Here is a 15,184-nt window from a genome sequence, read left to right as displayed (position 1 = left end):
ATAGAGTGTCCAGACGGAAGCCACTCCTTGGTAAAAGGCACATGGCAGCCTGCCGGGAGTTTGCCAAAAGGCACCTGAAGGACTCTCAGACCATGAGAGAAAATTCTCTGGTCTGATGAGACAAAGATTGAACTCTTTTGCAGAAATGCCAGGCGTCATGTTTGGAGGAAACCAGGCACTGTATATCAACTGACCAATACCATGAATTCAGGATCAGTTAAGCATGGTGGTGGCAGCAGCATCATGCTGTGGGGATGTTGTTAAGCGGTAGGAACTGGGAGACTAGTCAAGATTGAGGGAAAGATGAATGCAGCAATGTACAGAGACATCCTGAATGAAAACCTGTTCTAGAGTACTCAGGACCTCAGACTGGGGTGAAGGTTTACCTTCCAACAGGAGAAGACCCTAAGCACACAGCCAAGAAAACAAAGGAGTGGCTCCAGGACAGCTCTGTGAATGTCCTTGAGTGGCCCAGCCACAGCCCAGTCTTGAATCCGATCGAACATCTCTGGAGGGATTTGCACCAACCAACCATTCAACCTGATGGAGCTTGAGAGGTGCTGCAAAGAGGAATGGGCGAAACTGCCCAAAGATAGGTGTGCCAAGCTTGTGGCATCATATTCAAAACGACTTGAGGGTGTAATTACAGCCAAAGGTGCATCAACGAAGTATTGAGCAAATGTGAATACTTTGTACATGTGATGTCTTAAGTTTTTTGTTTTGTTTTTTTTTTTAATTGAAAAAAATAAAAAAACACACCCATAATTATTTTTTCATATAATTATGGGGTGTTATGTGTAAAATTATGAAGAAAGAAATGAATTTATTCCATTTTGGGGTTAGACTGTAATGTGGAAAAATTGAAACGCTGTGAATACTTTCCGGATGCACTGTACCTCATTTTACTGTGAAGGAATTTTCTAACCTTTACTATACCTATGTATAATACGCAGTATTGACTTTTAAAGATAGGGTTAGGGTTATTTTTTGGGGGGGTGAAATTGTGCATTATAAACGAGAAATTACGGTAGTTGGTTTGCAATGTACATGATTACCAACCTTTTATTGCTCAGTGACTGTTTTTCTCGATGTCTTTATGTCTCAAAAGTATTGTCTGTCAATTGACTGTCTGTTGTCGTAGTAGAGCGGCTCCACCTACCGGAGACAAATTCCTTGTGTGTTTTTGACATACTTGGCAAAATAAAGATGATTCTGAATCTTATTACAATGTGGTCAATCTGATCCATTAACTTCTCAACCTATCATGAACGTGTCAGCTACTTGGTGGTAGAGTAGTCGTCTCTGGAACCAGAAGGTTGTGAGTGCAATCGCCAGCTCCCCTGTGACCATGTCGAAGTATCCTGACTTGAGCAAGATACTGAACTGCGCCCTGTATTTGCGTCATCAGTGTGTGAATGAGCTGTTCCTTTCCTGTCATGGCAATTTATTCCATTAATAGTGTGAGTGGTTGACTGAGGTGACAGTGTAAAAGCGCTCTAAATATCTCAAGGGTAGAAAAGTGTTATGCAAGTGAAAGCCCATTACCACTAAGGGTGGGAATACACATTTTTTTTTCTGCTTAAGCAAAAATCACCTTGTGGTGTACAGACAGCCTAAGCAATGCTCTCTGCAGCTCATCATGTGCGGCAACAAATCAATCAAAGGCATCACTGGAGCACCTGCTTTTCATTCCATATATAACTGATGTAGTTAAATATTGCAATGCTTCCACAAAAACACTGAGGCAGGGGTGTAGCCCAATAGTCCTTTTATTGTGTTTTTGAGCATTGCATTGGTTTAATAACGGGATGAGACAAACACGTGCCATATTTTACATGCAAATCTGCTGTGGAAGTCCTACGGAAAACACCACTGATATAAACCAATAAGTGGAACCTCGGTTCACGAACACCCGTTCACCAACAAAACTGCTTATGAACAAAATTTTCAGACAAACATTATTTCAGTTCAGGAACTCGCCGCAGCGACCCGCCGTCCGCTCCTTGCCAAGCGCAAAGGTTCTGAGGCTGGAACGGGTGAATTCTATTTCCATTTATTTTAATAGATAAAATTGCTTTGGTTCGCGAACAGAATCTATAATAATATTACAGTAAGTAATGCATTCATAAAATACAATGGCTTAACAGGTAACCCTCATGTTTGTATGATTAAAATACAATTTATTTCAAGTCCATCCATCTATCCATTTACTGAGCCGCTTATCTTCACAAGGGTCACGGGAGTGCTGGAGCCTATCTCAGCTATCATCGGGCAGGAGGCCGGGTACACCCTAACTGGTTGCCAGCCAATCGCAGGGCACATACAAACAAACAACCATTCGCACTCACATTCACACCTACGGGCAATTTAGAGACTTCAATTAACCTACCTTGCATGTTTTTGGGATGTGGGAGGAAACCGGAGTGCCCGGAGAAAACCCACGCAGGCACGGGGAGAACATGCAAACTCCACACAGGCGGGGCCGGGGATTGAACCCCGGACCTCAGAACTGTGAGGCAGACGCTCTAACCAGTCGTCCAACGTGCCGCCTTTATTTCAAGTTATGCAACTTTTAATTTTAACAAATAGGTGCAGCTGAAAGAAAAGGACATTTTAGACAAAAAATTATCGACTTTTGTGTTGGTAATTCATTACCACATTACAAGAAAAAACGGGGATTCCTGCGGGGATACCCACGGCACCCAGTGGGAATTCTAAAAAAACATGTCAGCCTCTGTTGTGAAGTGTGACTCAGCATTGATAATTTTCTCATGTATTTTTGTTATGTGAAAAGGTTTCTCATTTGGTGATACTGTATATGATAATGATAAGAGTGATATGAGTTGTTGTACTAGAGCGGCTCCAACTACCGGAGACAAATAAAGATAATTCTGTTATAGTATATTTTGAAAAGGTGAAAGGTGCATGATAAACTGCACAATGCTTCACAGTTAGCGGCAAGCTTTAATTTAGCTTAATCATAAACATTAATACATTAAATAGTTGCTAGCATGGTGGGCATTTGGTTAACTTATGTCACATGCTACAATTCTCTGGCAGACTTTGTGAAATATTGGCAATTTTGGGGGAATATATGACAACTGAACAGGGACCATCCTATTATGTTGCTAAGCTATGTTTTGTTTAATTATTGTGCTATTCTTAAATGCCTTATAGTTTCATTTGAATCCCATTAAAAAATAAAATGGTACACATCCTACAAATTCTGCCAGCCTATGTAAACTTGTGAGCACAACTCTTAAGTTGTGGATATAATACTGTAACATCAAAGTCTGAGCTTTCAGGTTTAAATTCATGTTAGCAGCTTGGAGCAAAATATGTCAGAAATGCCTGAACTCCCAGATGGTATGTTTGTTACTCTATCAGTCCGTTATATGCGCAACCTGCTTCCACAGTTGGCAAAATGGGTCTAAGCACTTTCTCACGGTTCAGGTGGATGGCCAATGGGGCTGTGTAAAAGCAATCGTAGGAACTTTAAATGTTTACAATGTCTCAGCTTAGGCAGGGAAGCCCAGACTTCCCTCTCTCGAAGCACTTCGTCCAGCTCTTCTGGGGGGATCCCAAGGTCTTTCCAGGCGAAACGAATCAGACTTACTGCCGGCAATGAGGACCAAGCTCAGACAACGGTCGTACAGGGACCGAACAGCCTGTATCAGGGAGTCCGGTACCCCATACTGCCGGAGCACCCCCCACAGCACTCCCAGAAGGACATGGTCGAATGCCTTCTCCATGTCCACAAAATGCATGTAGACTGGTTGGGCAAATTCCCATGCACCCTTGAGGACCCTGCTGAGGGTGGACAGCTGATCCACTGTTCCACAGCCAGGACGAAAACCACACTGCTCCTCCTGAATCTGAGATTCCACTTCCTAAAGGACCCTCCTCTCCAGACCTTTAGGGTGAATCTCCCCCACCCCCGTGAGCCCTGCCACCAAGGAGCTTTTTAACCACCTTGGTGACCACAACCCCAGCCATAAAAGAACCCACCTCAGATCCCCAGACTCTGCTTCCTCATGGGAAGGCGTGTCAGTGGAATTGAGGTCTTCAAAGTATTCACCCCACCGACACACAAAGTCCCGAGTTGAGGTCAGCAGGGCACCGTCCCCACTATAGAGTGTTGCCGGTGCACTGCTTCCCCCTCCTGAGATGCCAGATGGTGGACCACAATTTCCTCAAAATTGGCACTGGCAACTTTATGGCCACAGCTCCGGTCGGCCGCCTCAACAATGGAGGCAACATGGCCCACTCGGACTCAATGTCCCCCGGGACGTTGGCGAAGTTCTGTCGGAGGTGGGAGTTGAAGCTCCTTCTGACAGGGGACTCTGCCAGACGGTCCCAACAGACTCTCACAATACGTTTGGGTCTGCCAGGTTGGACCGGCATCTTCCACACCAACGTAGCCAACTCACCACCACGTGGTGATCGCTGACACTCCACCCCTCTCTTCACCCAAGTGTCCACGACATGCAGCCGCAAGTCCGACGACACGACCACAAAGTTGCTCATCGAACTGCGGCCTAGGGTATGGTGTCCAGTGCACATGAGGACACCCTTGTGTCTGAACATGGTTATCGTTATGGACAATCCATGACAAGCACAGAAGTCCAATAACAGAACACCACTCAGGTTCTGGTCGGGGGGCCGTTCCTCCCAGTCACACCCATCCAGGTCTCACGGTCATTGCCCACGTGAGCATTGAAGCGCCCCTGCAGAACAAGGGAGTCCCCAGCGGGAGTGGTCTCCAGCACCCCCTCCAGGGACTCAAAAAAGGGTGGGTACTCTGAACTGCTGTTTGGTGCAAACAACAATCAGGACCCGTGCCCCCACCCGAAGGAGGACAGAGGCTACCCACTCGTCCACCGTGGATAAACCCCAATGTACAGGCACAGAGTCACTGCCTCTCACCGTGGGCAACTCCAGAGTGGAAAAGAGTCCAACCCCTCTTAAGAGGACTGGTACCGGAGCCCAAGCTGTGTGTGGAGGTTAGCCAGTCTATATCTAGTTGGAACTTCTCAACCTCGCACACCGGCCCCGGGCTCTTTTCCTGCCAGAGAGGTGACATTCCATGTCCTTAGAGCCAGCTTCTGTAGCTGGAGATCAGACTGCCAAGGTCCCCACCTTTTGCCGCCATCCAGCTCACTACGCACCTGACCCCTTTGGCCCCTCCCACAGGTAGTGAGCACATGGGAAGGGGGACCCACGTTTCCTCTTCGGATTGTGCCCGGCTGGGCCCCATGGGTGCAGGCCCGGCCACTAGGTGCTCGCCTTCGAGAGCCACCTCCAGGCCTGGCTGCAGAGGGGGGCCCCGGTGACCCGCGTCCGGGCAAGGGTAACCTTGGTCCATTTATATTTATCATCGTAAGGGGTCTATGTGCTGTACTTTGTCTGGTCCCTCACCTAGGACCTGTTTGCCATGGGTGACCCTACCAGGGGTGTAAAGCCCTAGACAACATAGCTCATAGGATAATCGGGACACACACACCCCTCCACCACGATAAGGTGACCACTCAGGGAGGGGTAGATCATGTCATATTTGTATAAATAAATATGCATGAATTTAACTTTTGTTCAGCCATAAAGAAAATACCTAACAATTAGCAAGTTCGGCTTCAAACAATCAATCATGTAATCACACTGTATGCTCGTTAGTGTAGCATACTATCCCGTTTTCCAGGTTTGGTGACATGATATTCCACATATAGTAGATTATGCTGATTTGAAATGGCTCTTTTTCATTTGAATAATATAAATGCAATTGATTTTGAACTTTTAATTTTTATTATTTTTATTTTTTTATTCCCAGACTCATCCTTAACGGACAGTGGCTCCAGAACCCAGTCTTCCCTTATAGTCACAGAGAAGATTATAATGAAAAGAAATCATTTCCCAGGAGAGACTATCCACCTTGAACCCCCATCCTCAGCTAAGATCTTTCTGGAGTGTAAGCACCCAGAGACCCGTCCAGATAATGTGTTGAACACGGAGCAACCACTTGACAAACATTTTCAGTCAAAAAGCAGTCAAGACAGCAGTAGTGAATGTTCAACAGGCCTAAAGGTTAATACAACAATTCCTTACATCCCACCAGTCAAACACCCTGTTCCCTGCAAAACAATCAGTCAACCGGAGGTATCTGCCATCTGTGTAGACAAGGAGGACATTCACCCCCTGTACAACTATGACAAGAAAGCATCGTTAGCTTTGGATATGACCCATCTTGAAACTTTCCAATTTAGCAACAGTAAAGTCCCAAAAAGAAGAGAGAGCATGAAGAACGTAGAAACAGACCGTCTCTCCATCCTTCAGAACCACAGGGCTTTCTCACTCTGCTACTCAAAGCTGAGAAACTGCTCAACCAATACAGACCTTGACCTGAGCCAGATGGATAGACATAGCCCCCTCCTCAGGAATATTTCCTCAGCACCTCCAACTCTTGAAAGTGAGGTATATCTTAACCCTCAGGAGGGGGAGATGAGTAAAGATGGTGAAGAGGGAGATGTTGGTGAGCTCAAAATCAGGTATGAAGACTATCAGGAAAATAAAACAGAAAAGACTATTGTAGCGCAACAGGAAGCACACTACAAGTTTTTCCCAAGTGTAATTCTCTCCAACTGCTTAAACCGGAAGAAAGCTGTGAGCAAAAAGCCGCCCGAGTCTTGCACCAAACTAGAGCAAGCCCATAATCGCAGGTCTAGGCCAAAAGTAAATAAGAAAAGATTGTCAGGACCAAGCAACAAATTAAACATGGATGAAAGCTGTACCTCTGACAGCCAGGTTAGCATTGGTTGCACCTCTGTCACTCCTGATCATCCTGGGATTGGAGACACAGAAATGCTAGTTTGTGAAGACAATTCAGTGAAGCCCGAGTCCATCTTAGATGAGCCAACCATAGAAGGAGAGTCTGTCACAAAAGATGAGACAGAAATTGGAGAGAGATATGTAAATGAACAGCCAGACATACTTCCAGTACTTAGTGCCGTTGCTCCCAGTTTTTCAGAAGAAGCTAAAGATAACCCAAAAGACAGTTTAAGCCTCTTGCAAGATTTAGCCGCCAAAGTAACTTGTACAAAAGCCTCATCCCTGCCTGGTAGTAAATATACTCTGAGGACCAAACGGAAGATGCTTTATGACAGTGATGGAGAATACTCAGGTGCCACACACTTTAAAAATCCAGCAATTGTAAAAGAACATCTCAAAGGTTGCAGTGGTCGCAGTGGGCAAGAGCTAAAATACCAGAAACGACATAAGAAGGAACCCCCAATTATTATCAAGTATATTATTATCAACAGGTTCAAAGGAGAGAAAAACATGTTGGTGAAAATGTGCAAAGTCAATGCAGAGGAGCAGACGGTAACACTGACCAAAGACAAGTTGAAACAGTACACTAAAATAGCCCCCCTAAAGGATTTCTGGCCAAAGGTGCCTGAGTCTCCTGCAGTAGAGTTTCCCATCACTGAGTCAAAAGCAAAAAAACAAAACAAACGCAAGTCTAAAGTCAACTCTTCCAATAAAAAAACAGTTGATAGCATCCCCAAACTTCAAGTTGGACTGGGTGAAAGGGTCAAAAGAACTAAGGGCGAAAGGCGCCAAGGTTTACCCTCTTTACCGCCTCCTCGACCATGTTACTGTGAGCAGGCAGATGACAATAACATTGACTATACTGATGTTATGTTTGAGTTAGGCTATCTCTCTGATAGAGCGCAGAGCCCAAGAGACTCAACACCCCCTCGCTGTTGGTCTCCAACAGACCCGCATATGGATACAAGGACTTCAGAGCAACTATTAAACACGTTCAATAATCCATGTCTTAGTTTTGTACAACAAATGCCACGGTCTTCAACCAAAGGAGCTCAAAACAGGCGTAAAACTACCACAAATAAGAAATCAACAGATGCTAAAAGGAAAAACATGAAGAATTCTGTAATTCAGCCTTCAGGGGAAGTTCTCAAAAAACAAAAATCATTACAAAGCAGCAAAACCTCTCCAAGACAGAGGAAAAAAAAGGTGGGTACAGTCGAACGAATAAACACCTCTGAAAACACGCCTAGACCTAACCGGTCATACAAAAAGAAGGCTGTGGACCCTAAAAATCATGATTCAATTAAAGACATCTCACAAATAGTTTTTCCAGAGGATTATTCGCCTCCATCTGAAAAGCTGGTAAATATAAATAACAATCAAGACCAAACCACATCTAAACCAACACTCCAGTCAGTTGAACCAAAGTTTGAAGACAGTGATATCTCTATCATGGAGGCCAACCAAAACATGTTGCCGCATCTTCAGATGAAACAGCAAGGTTGTCAGACTACTGTTGTAAAGTTAGAAACTTCACTGGATCAGTTCAAAATTTCAACACCTCTGTCTCAGACACCTTCACTGGAAAATACTAAAGACACCCCATTAGCAAAGGCTTCCAGACAGCATAGACTGGTTCCCAGTCGCTCTCAGACCCCATGCAGCCTATCTGTCCTTAAGAAACTTTACCAAAAGAGTCAGCATGGTCAGACACAAGTGGGTGATGCTGTCAACCATTCAACTGCTGTAGCTCAGTCTGGAGCATTGCTTGATCCTGCAAATAAACAAGGCAAATCCAGGAAATCCTCAACCACACTAAGGAAACACAGGACTCCCAAATCTACCAACCCCAAAGATTCAAAACACGGGATTAGAAAAAAGAGGCCAAACAACACTCAGCTGTATTTGGCAGCAAAGTGGGAGACCAATGTGTCAGATGACTGCCTGCTCTTTCCATCTGACCCAGACATGGACAGTTGCAACTTAATAGAAGACAGCTTATCGCCAGAGCTGCCGCATAACTATTCCTTTGATATAAATGCCATTGATCAGACTGAATTCCCTAGCCCATATAGTGGCACTCAGTTTGTCTTGACTGATAAAATTTTACCAGTTAAGTTCTTAAGTGATGCCAGTCAAGAAGCTGTCTCTGCTCAGACATTGCTCTTTGAGAGGAAACTGGATAGGATGTTATGTTATAGGGAGGAGCTGAAACAGGACTCTGACTGGCACAAGGTGAAGCCTGACAGCCCTGAGTATCGAGCGTCTACATCCAACCACCTCACATTCATTGACTCTGACAAATTCCAGAACAGAGATTGTGACTTACCTTCAGGCATTGCCCATACCCTCAGCCCCTTTCAAGACTTTCACTGTGAAGGAAAAGAGCTCCTTTTTTCATCCTGTGAGCCTGTCCCACCATTGCCTTTAAGCTCTGCTTGCTTTATCAACCACGAGGGCTCTCCAACAGGCGAGCTGCTGGAGGGCATTGATGGATTGACGTCCACCACACCGAGTAGCTCTCCTTGCTCAGTCAGCTCACTCTGTCAGGTGAGAGCAAACCAGATGCTGCGTGGACCAGGAGGAGGAGCCCACATTCTGAAGCCCCTCATGTGCCCTCCAAGCAGGGAGGAGATCCTCTGCACTCTTTTGGACCTGGAGATATCAGAGGCCATCTTCCAGGAGCCCTTCTGCAGCGACCCCTCTGATGCGCCAGGAAAATCAATGTGAGAATATATTGACCAAATGCACATGCCAAAACAATAACTTACTTTTACACTGTCTTTCATAATAAGAAATATTACCAGAATGTTATAAGGAATTTGGCCAATTCTGTGAATCCCAGGTACCATGCTGACTTACTGTCTTAACTTATTGTGTTTGTCTTTTGTTTTCTTTAGGGAGGTTGGTGGTCGTAAGCTAGCAGTGGGCACCAGACTAGTCAAGGAGCTAAAGGAGTTCTGTGGAGAACTGTCTTTAGAAGGCCTGCATTTCTGGAAGACTGCCTTCTCAGCCATGACACATTATGGCGCCACCCCTACACCATCTGTGCCAACCCAAGGAGCACAAACGAGTAAAGCTCAGACTGTGACTGACCCATGCTCAAGCAGTGACAAGCAGGTAGTCGTCCTGCCCTGCAAAAGTGCACCAAGCCGGGAACGTGTGCAACTGTGGTTGGAAGCCAGGAAGCAGTATGAGACTTTACAAAAGGGGATAAGAGACGCAGAGTTGCTAAAGAAGGAGAGGGCGGTTGTGCACAAGGAGGGCAACCATTACACCACTGAATCAGCTGCTCCCAGCTGTTCTACTTCAAACTTCAACTTGTGTGGGAAACTCATCAGAACTCCAAGGAGAAGGAAGCGTAACCTGTCACTAATATTGTCACCTACAAAGAATCCAGACTATCAGTGTGACGCTACAGAAGTGAGTCCAATATCAGATGGTTCTATCCAGCTTGAAGAGGATGATGAAAGAGCAGAGGATGGTAAAACCAGCTCTCCAGATTCCTCAGTGCTGCCTTCATGGCAGGTGCCCAACAGCGTCTTAGACATTGACGGGATCAACCAAAAAAGGCAAAGTGAAAATTCTCCTGAAGCACTATCACCTGTTCTCTCCTTGGAAAGAGTGGGTGGAAATCGTGGCTCCCATGTCTGTAACAAAGAAGAAATGATCAGTCCTCACCGCCTTCAGAGCACACCCTTTTTAAAGAGGCATCTGAGAAGCAATGAACATCTAGAACCTGTGTGCAGCACCCCCATATCAAAAGGTAATTAGCCATCTTGTTGTATAATTTCCTTTTTGTTTACGCTGTTTATTGTCTTCATTGGTGCTCCTTTGGCATCCCCACCACAGAAGAACCTGTTGTTCAGACAATACAGCATCAGAGGGGAAGCCAAGCAGAGCCCTTGAGAAGAGTGTTACTTAACACACAGATAAAGGTTAGACCATACATCGGCTTTGAAAACCTGTAATGTAAGGAAACCGTGAGATACTTGTATGTCAACTAACTTGTTTTTTTTCACCTCATATTAATGTGTGTTGCTCTACAATTCGATTGTTTTCACTATGTACTTGTATTTGTCGTCCACAGAACCATTTTGCTGCTTTGAATGCTCCAAAGAGAGAGAATTCCCAGATAGACGGTCCCAGCATAGCCAACTCCTATGGCTTCAAAGTCAGCATGCAAAACTTGCAGGATGCCAAAGCTCTGCATGAGGTGAAAAAGGCCTTCTTCATTCTACTCACCCACACGTCAAATGTAATGTCATTAAAGGGATAAATACATATTTAGTCAGGTTGTATGTTAAAGTATCTCAACCTCTGTCGACATCATAGCTCCCATAACATAACAGAACCATGTTGTAATAATGCTTTCTCAAAAGAAACAGTTTGTAGTTATACACAGTAGAACCTTGGTTAAGAAGAGCCCAACAAACAAAATGTTAGGACAAATAATGCTTTGGTTCGTGAACTATGCTTCTGTACACGAACTGTCGTGATTGACCAGGCACATTTGCCTGAGGCGCCACCGTCAATTCCTTGCCGGCAGTCTGTGCCGACTGTACGTGAACGCTACTTGGAACTTTATTTAAGAGGTTTTCAATTATGAACAAACAAACAATTACAGCCACACAGAGCATCAAATAACGTAACTCCACAACCCTCCCCATAGCCCTCCTCGTAAAGCCTCCCTCGGTACCAATAGCGTAAACGAAACAAAAATGATGATGATGATAATAGGGTGGCACAGCCAACGACTGGTTAGCACTTCTGCCGCACAGTTCTGAGGAGCCAGGTTCAAATCCGGCCTGGCCTGTGTGGAGTTTGCATATTCTCCCCGTGCCTGCGTGGGTTTTCTCTGGGTACCTTGGTTTCCTCCCACATCCCGAAAACATGCATGGTAGGTTAATTGAAGACCCTAAATTGCCCGTAGGTGGGAAAGGTGGTTTGTTTATACAGCGGCTGAAATAACAATTAAACATGTCACTATATTTCTCACTAAATGTATTTCCAAAGGTGCTATCGACATGAAATTTTCACCAGATGTTCGGAACAACCCAAGTAATCCATACATACAACGAAAGTAGAAAAAATAAGATCAGAAATTAAGTTATGTGGAATGATGTGAAATTACACAGGGAAAAAGTATTGAACACATGAATAAACTGAGGTGCAGAAAGTCATAGAAAGCCAAAACAACACATCAATCCAGCCCTTTGTCAGTGCAAATGAATATCAGATGGTTCAGTCCTAATTGATGGCCTACAAAAAGGTCTCATTAACAAGGTGAGTGAAGACACATCTCATGATGGGTAAGAGCAGAGAAATGCACTCCGCCGCCATGGCCCGTATGCATGCTTACCACACAAGACCCCATTGTTGGGGGGGGGAAAAAAAAAAAAAAAAAAAAAGCATGTCAAAGCTCGTTTAAAGTTTGCTGAACAACATTTGGAAAAGTTAAATACTGGGAGGATATAGTCTGGTCTGATGAGAGCAAAATTGAACTCTGGATGCCATCATGCACACCACGTTTGGAAGAGAAATGGCACTGCACATCAGCCTAAAAACACCATACCAACCGTGAAGTTCAGAGGTGGGAACATGATGGTATGGAGCTGCTTTTCAGCAAATGGTACTGCTAAAAATGTGCCGAAACATTCTTGACAAAAATCTGCTGCCATCTACGAGGATGATGAAAATGAAACAGGGGTGGACATTTCAGCAGGATAATGATCCAAAACATACTGCCAAGGAAACTTTCAATTGGTTTCAAAGAAAAAAATAAAGCTGCTCGAATGGCCCAGCCAATCACCTGACTTGAATCCAATTGAAAATCTATGGAAAGAACTGAAACTTCAGGTCCAAAAAAGAAGCCCACAGAACCTTCGAGATTTGAAGACTGCTTGTGTGGGGGAATGGGCCAAAATCATACCAGAGCAATGCACGCGACTCGTTTCTCCATGCAGGAGGCGTCTTGAAGCTGTCATTGCAAGCAAAGGCATTTGTACAAAGTGTTCAATAAATACCAGTTGGCGTGTTCGACACTATTTCACATTATTTTCCCACAACTTAATTTCTGAGCTTATTTTTTCTACTTTCTTTGTATGTATGGGTTACTTGGGTGGTTGACATTTTCATGTCAGTAGCACCTTTGGAAATATATGTAGTGAGAAAAATGGTGACGTGTTAAATACTTATTTCTGTATGTGCCCTGTGATTGGCTGGTGACCAGTTCGGGATGTCCCCCGCCTCTCGCCCAGAGTCACCTGGGATAGCCTCCAGCCCACCCACGGCCCTAGTGAGGATAAGCGGCACGGAAAATGAATGAATGAATGGATAATGATGATAATAATAATAATAATGATGGTAAAAATAGTATCCACTGTCCAAAAAGTCTAAATAAATAAATATAAAAAAAATAAACAAATTGAGTTATACCAAAAAAACAGACCCATCAACATTTGACAGTTTCACATATGACAATGACTGAGGTGATCTTGCGATAATTAACAGAGAAATACAGGGTTAGAAAATATAAGAAAAAGGTCCATTATTGGAACCATTAATGACGAAGCACAGTGGAATGGTTGGACAGATCTACTAGAAACATCACTTGATGAACATGCTCAATTAAGAATTTATCTCCTTCACATATCCAATGAATGTCTGACCCCCCCCTCCCCGTTGGAGTAAAGACAATACATCTTGGATCCATCTTGCAAAAGGTGGACATTTATTGGATTTCAAATTCATTTCTGCTCGTTTTAAAGGGGGGGAAAAAAAATCTGTTCACAAACATTTTGGTTCGTAACTGTCTCTATATGAATTAAGTTCATGAACCGAGGTTCCACTGTACCTTATTATTTGTAGTATCATAAACTGTGTTCAGTTATGTTCCATTTCTGGAAAGCTAATGTGATTGAAACATTGCTGTCACTATGGAGCTTGTGCAGTCACAACCGAAATAGCCATTGTCTGGCAACGGTCATACATGAGATGTATGAATTGTCTTTCCGTGTCAGGTCCAGCACCTCACACTGATGGGAATGGAGCTCCACGCACGAACCCGACGCGACCTCGAAGCCGACCCGGAGTTTGACCCCATATGTGCCTTTTTCTACTGCCTGACTTCTGATGCTCCCTTGCCATATGTAGACTGCTGCCAGTTGACCGGTGCCATTGTGGTGCATAAAAACCACGAACGTTGTGAACAAGGTGCAAGCTCACTTTGAAATAGCGCTCAAATAATAATGACTTGTTGAATGCTTGTTAAAAGTTTTTGGGTCACAATCAGGCTGATGAATCTGTTTTAACACGCAAAGTAGGTCACAGAGAAACAGCGCCCCTGCTGGTCAGGTCAGGTGTTTCCGGGCTGCAGGTGAAGTACGCCACAGATGAGAAGATGCTGTTTCAAGAACTGGTCGCCATCATGAGAAAGTTAGTGACAAAATATTTACTATTGTAATTTTGAAATACTTTATGTTCAACTCTTTATGGGTGAAGTTATTTTTCTGTGTTTTGGCAGGTTTGACCCAGATATCCTGTTTGGGTATGAGGTGCAGATGCACTCATGGGGCTACCTTCTCCAACGAGCTGCAATTGTTGGAGTGGACCTCTGTCAACAACTATCACGTGTGCCAGGTAAGACTAACTTCAATTAGCGCTGATGTTAGCAAACACATCACAAGAGACGTATGCATAATAAGAGCACAGAACAGCATGTTTATGAAAAAAGGATTTAGTCTGACAATATGAAACTTCCTGCTAAAAACTACATTACGACCCTGCCCACACAAGCGTGTAAAAAGAAATTGGGCCTTTTACCTTAGTTATCCCAATTATTAACCGTAACCCGATATCTCCTCACGCCTTCTCCAGGGCCGAGGTCGTCCTCCTCGGGGTTAACTCCCTTCTCTCGTCGCACAGCTGAGCTGGGTGGCGGCAACAATAAAGGCGCGAAACACCGATTTGCTGCTTGAACGGCTTTATGAGCTCCTCTGCGCATTCGACGTCGACGGGTCCTCCGCTAACCGCGACTCTTCCCCGGTCGCCGTCACTGCACTTGCTACTGTACACACTCGCACCGGCGCGCACTCCTTCCTCCTTCGCAGTCCCGTCTCACTCACACACCGACGCACACGCCCACACACACTGAGCTTGCTGTCACAATCACGTGGGACAATACCCGTAACAGAAGTATTTCGCCGTAAATTTCGACTTAAACGGTGAAATCCGACTCACGCGGAAATTCGGGTTATGTCGCCAGCGTACGAACGGAACTGGTTCGTAAATCGAGGACTTCCTTTACTCAACTGTCTGGCGACCAGTTCAGGGTGTAGTCCAGAGTCAGCTGGGATAGGCTCCA

The 15,184-nt window shown here is 44.7% G+C and overlaps 1 protein-coding gene across 4 annotated transcripts in view; it reads left to right on the top strand.

Moving 5' to 3' along the window:
* The window catches only part of rev3l (REV3 like, DNA directed polymerase zeta catalytic subunit), an 85,078-nt gene that overhangs the window by 57,468 nt on the left and 12,426 nt on the right, over positions 1–15,184 (top strand). For 2 of the 4 annotated variants that reach the window (XM_061704561.1, XM_061704559.1), the window contains exons 13-19: positions 5,825–9,545; positions 9,720–10,585; positions 10,672–10,757; positions 10,910–11,035; positions 13,842–14,034; positions 14,145–14,256; positions 14,345–14,460. In XM_061704561.1, coding sequence (XP_061560545.1) covers positions 5,825–9,545; positions 9,720–10,585; positions 10,672–10,757; positions 10,910–11,035; positions 13,842–14,034; positions 14,145–14,256; positions 14,345–14,460 — 5,220 coding nt within the window. Of the gene's footprint in view, positions 1–5,824; positions 9,546–9,719; positions 10,586–10,671; positions 10,758–10,909; positions 11,036–13,841; positions 14,035–14,141; positions 14,257–14,344; positions 14,461–15,184 lie in introns of all 4 variants that reach the window. The other 2 variants (XM_061704560.1, XM_061704557.1) reach the window with 1 other exon arrangement.

The sequence above is a fragment of the Phycodurus eques genome, chromosome 18, assembly GCF_024500275.1.
Source record: "Phycodurus eques isolate BA_2022a chromosome 18, UOR_Pequ_1.1, whole genome shotgun sequence".
Taxonomy (NCBI): Eukaryota; Metazoa; Chordata; class Actinopteri; order Syngnathiformes; family Syngnathidae; genus Phycodurus; species Phycodurus eques.
Note: the sequence above shows the minus strand (reverse complement) of the source record. Positions and strands in the feature narration are given on the sequence as shown.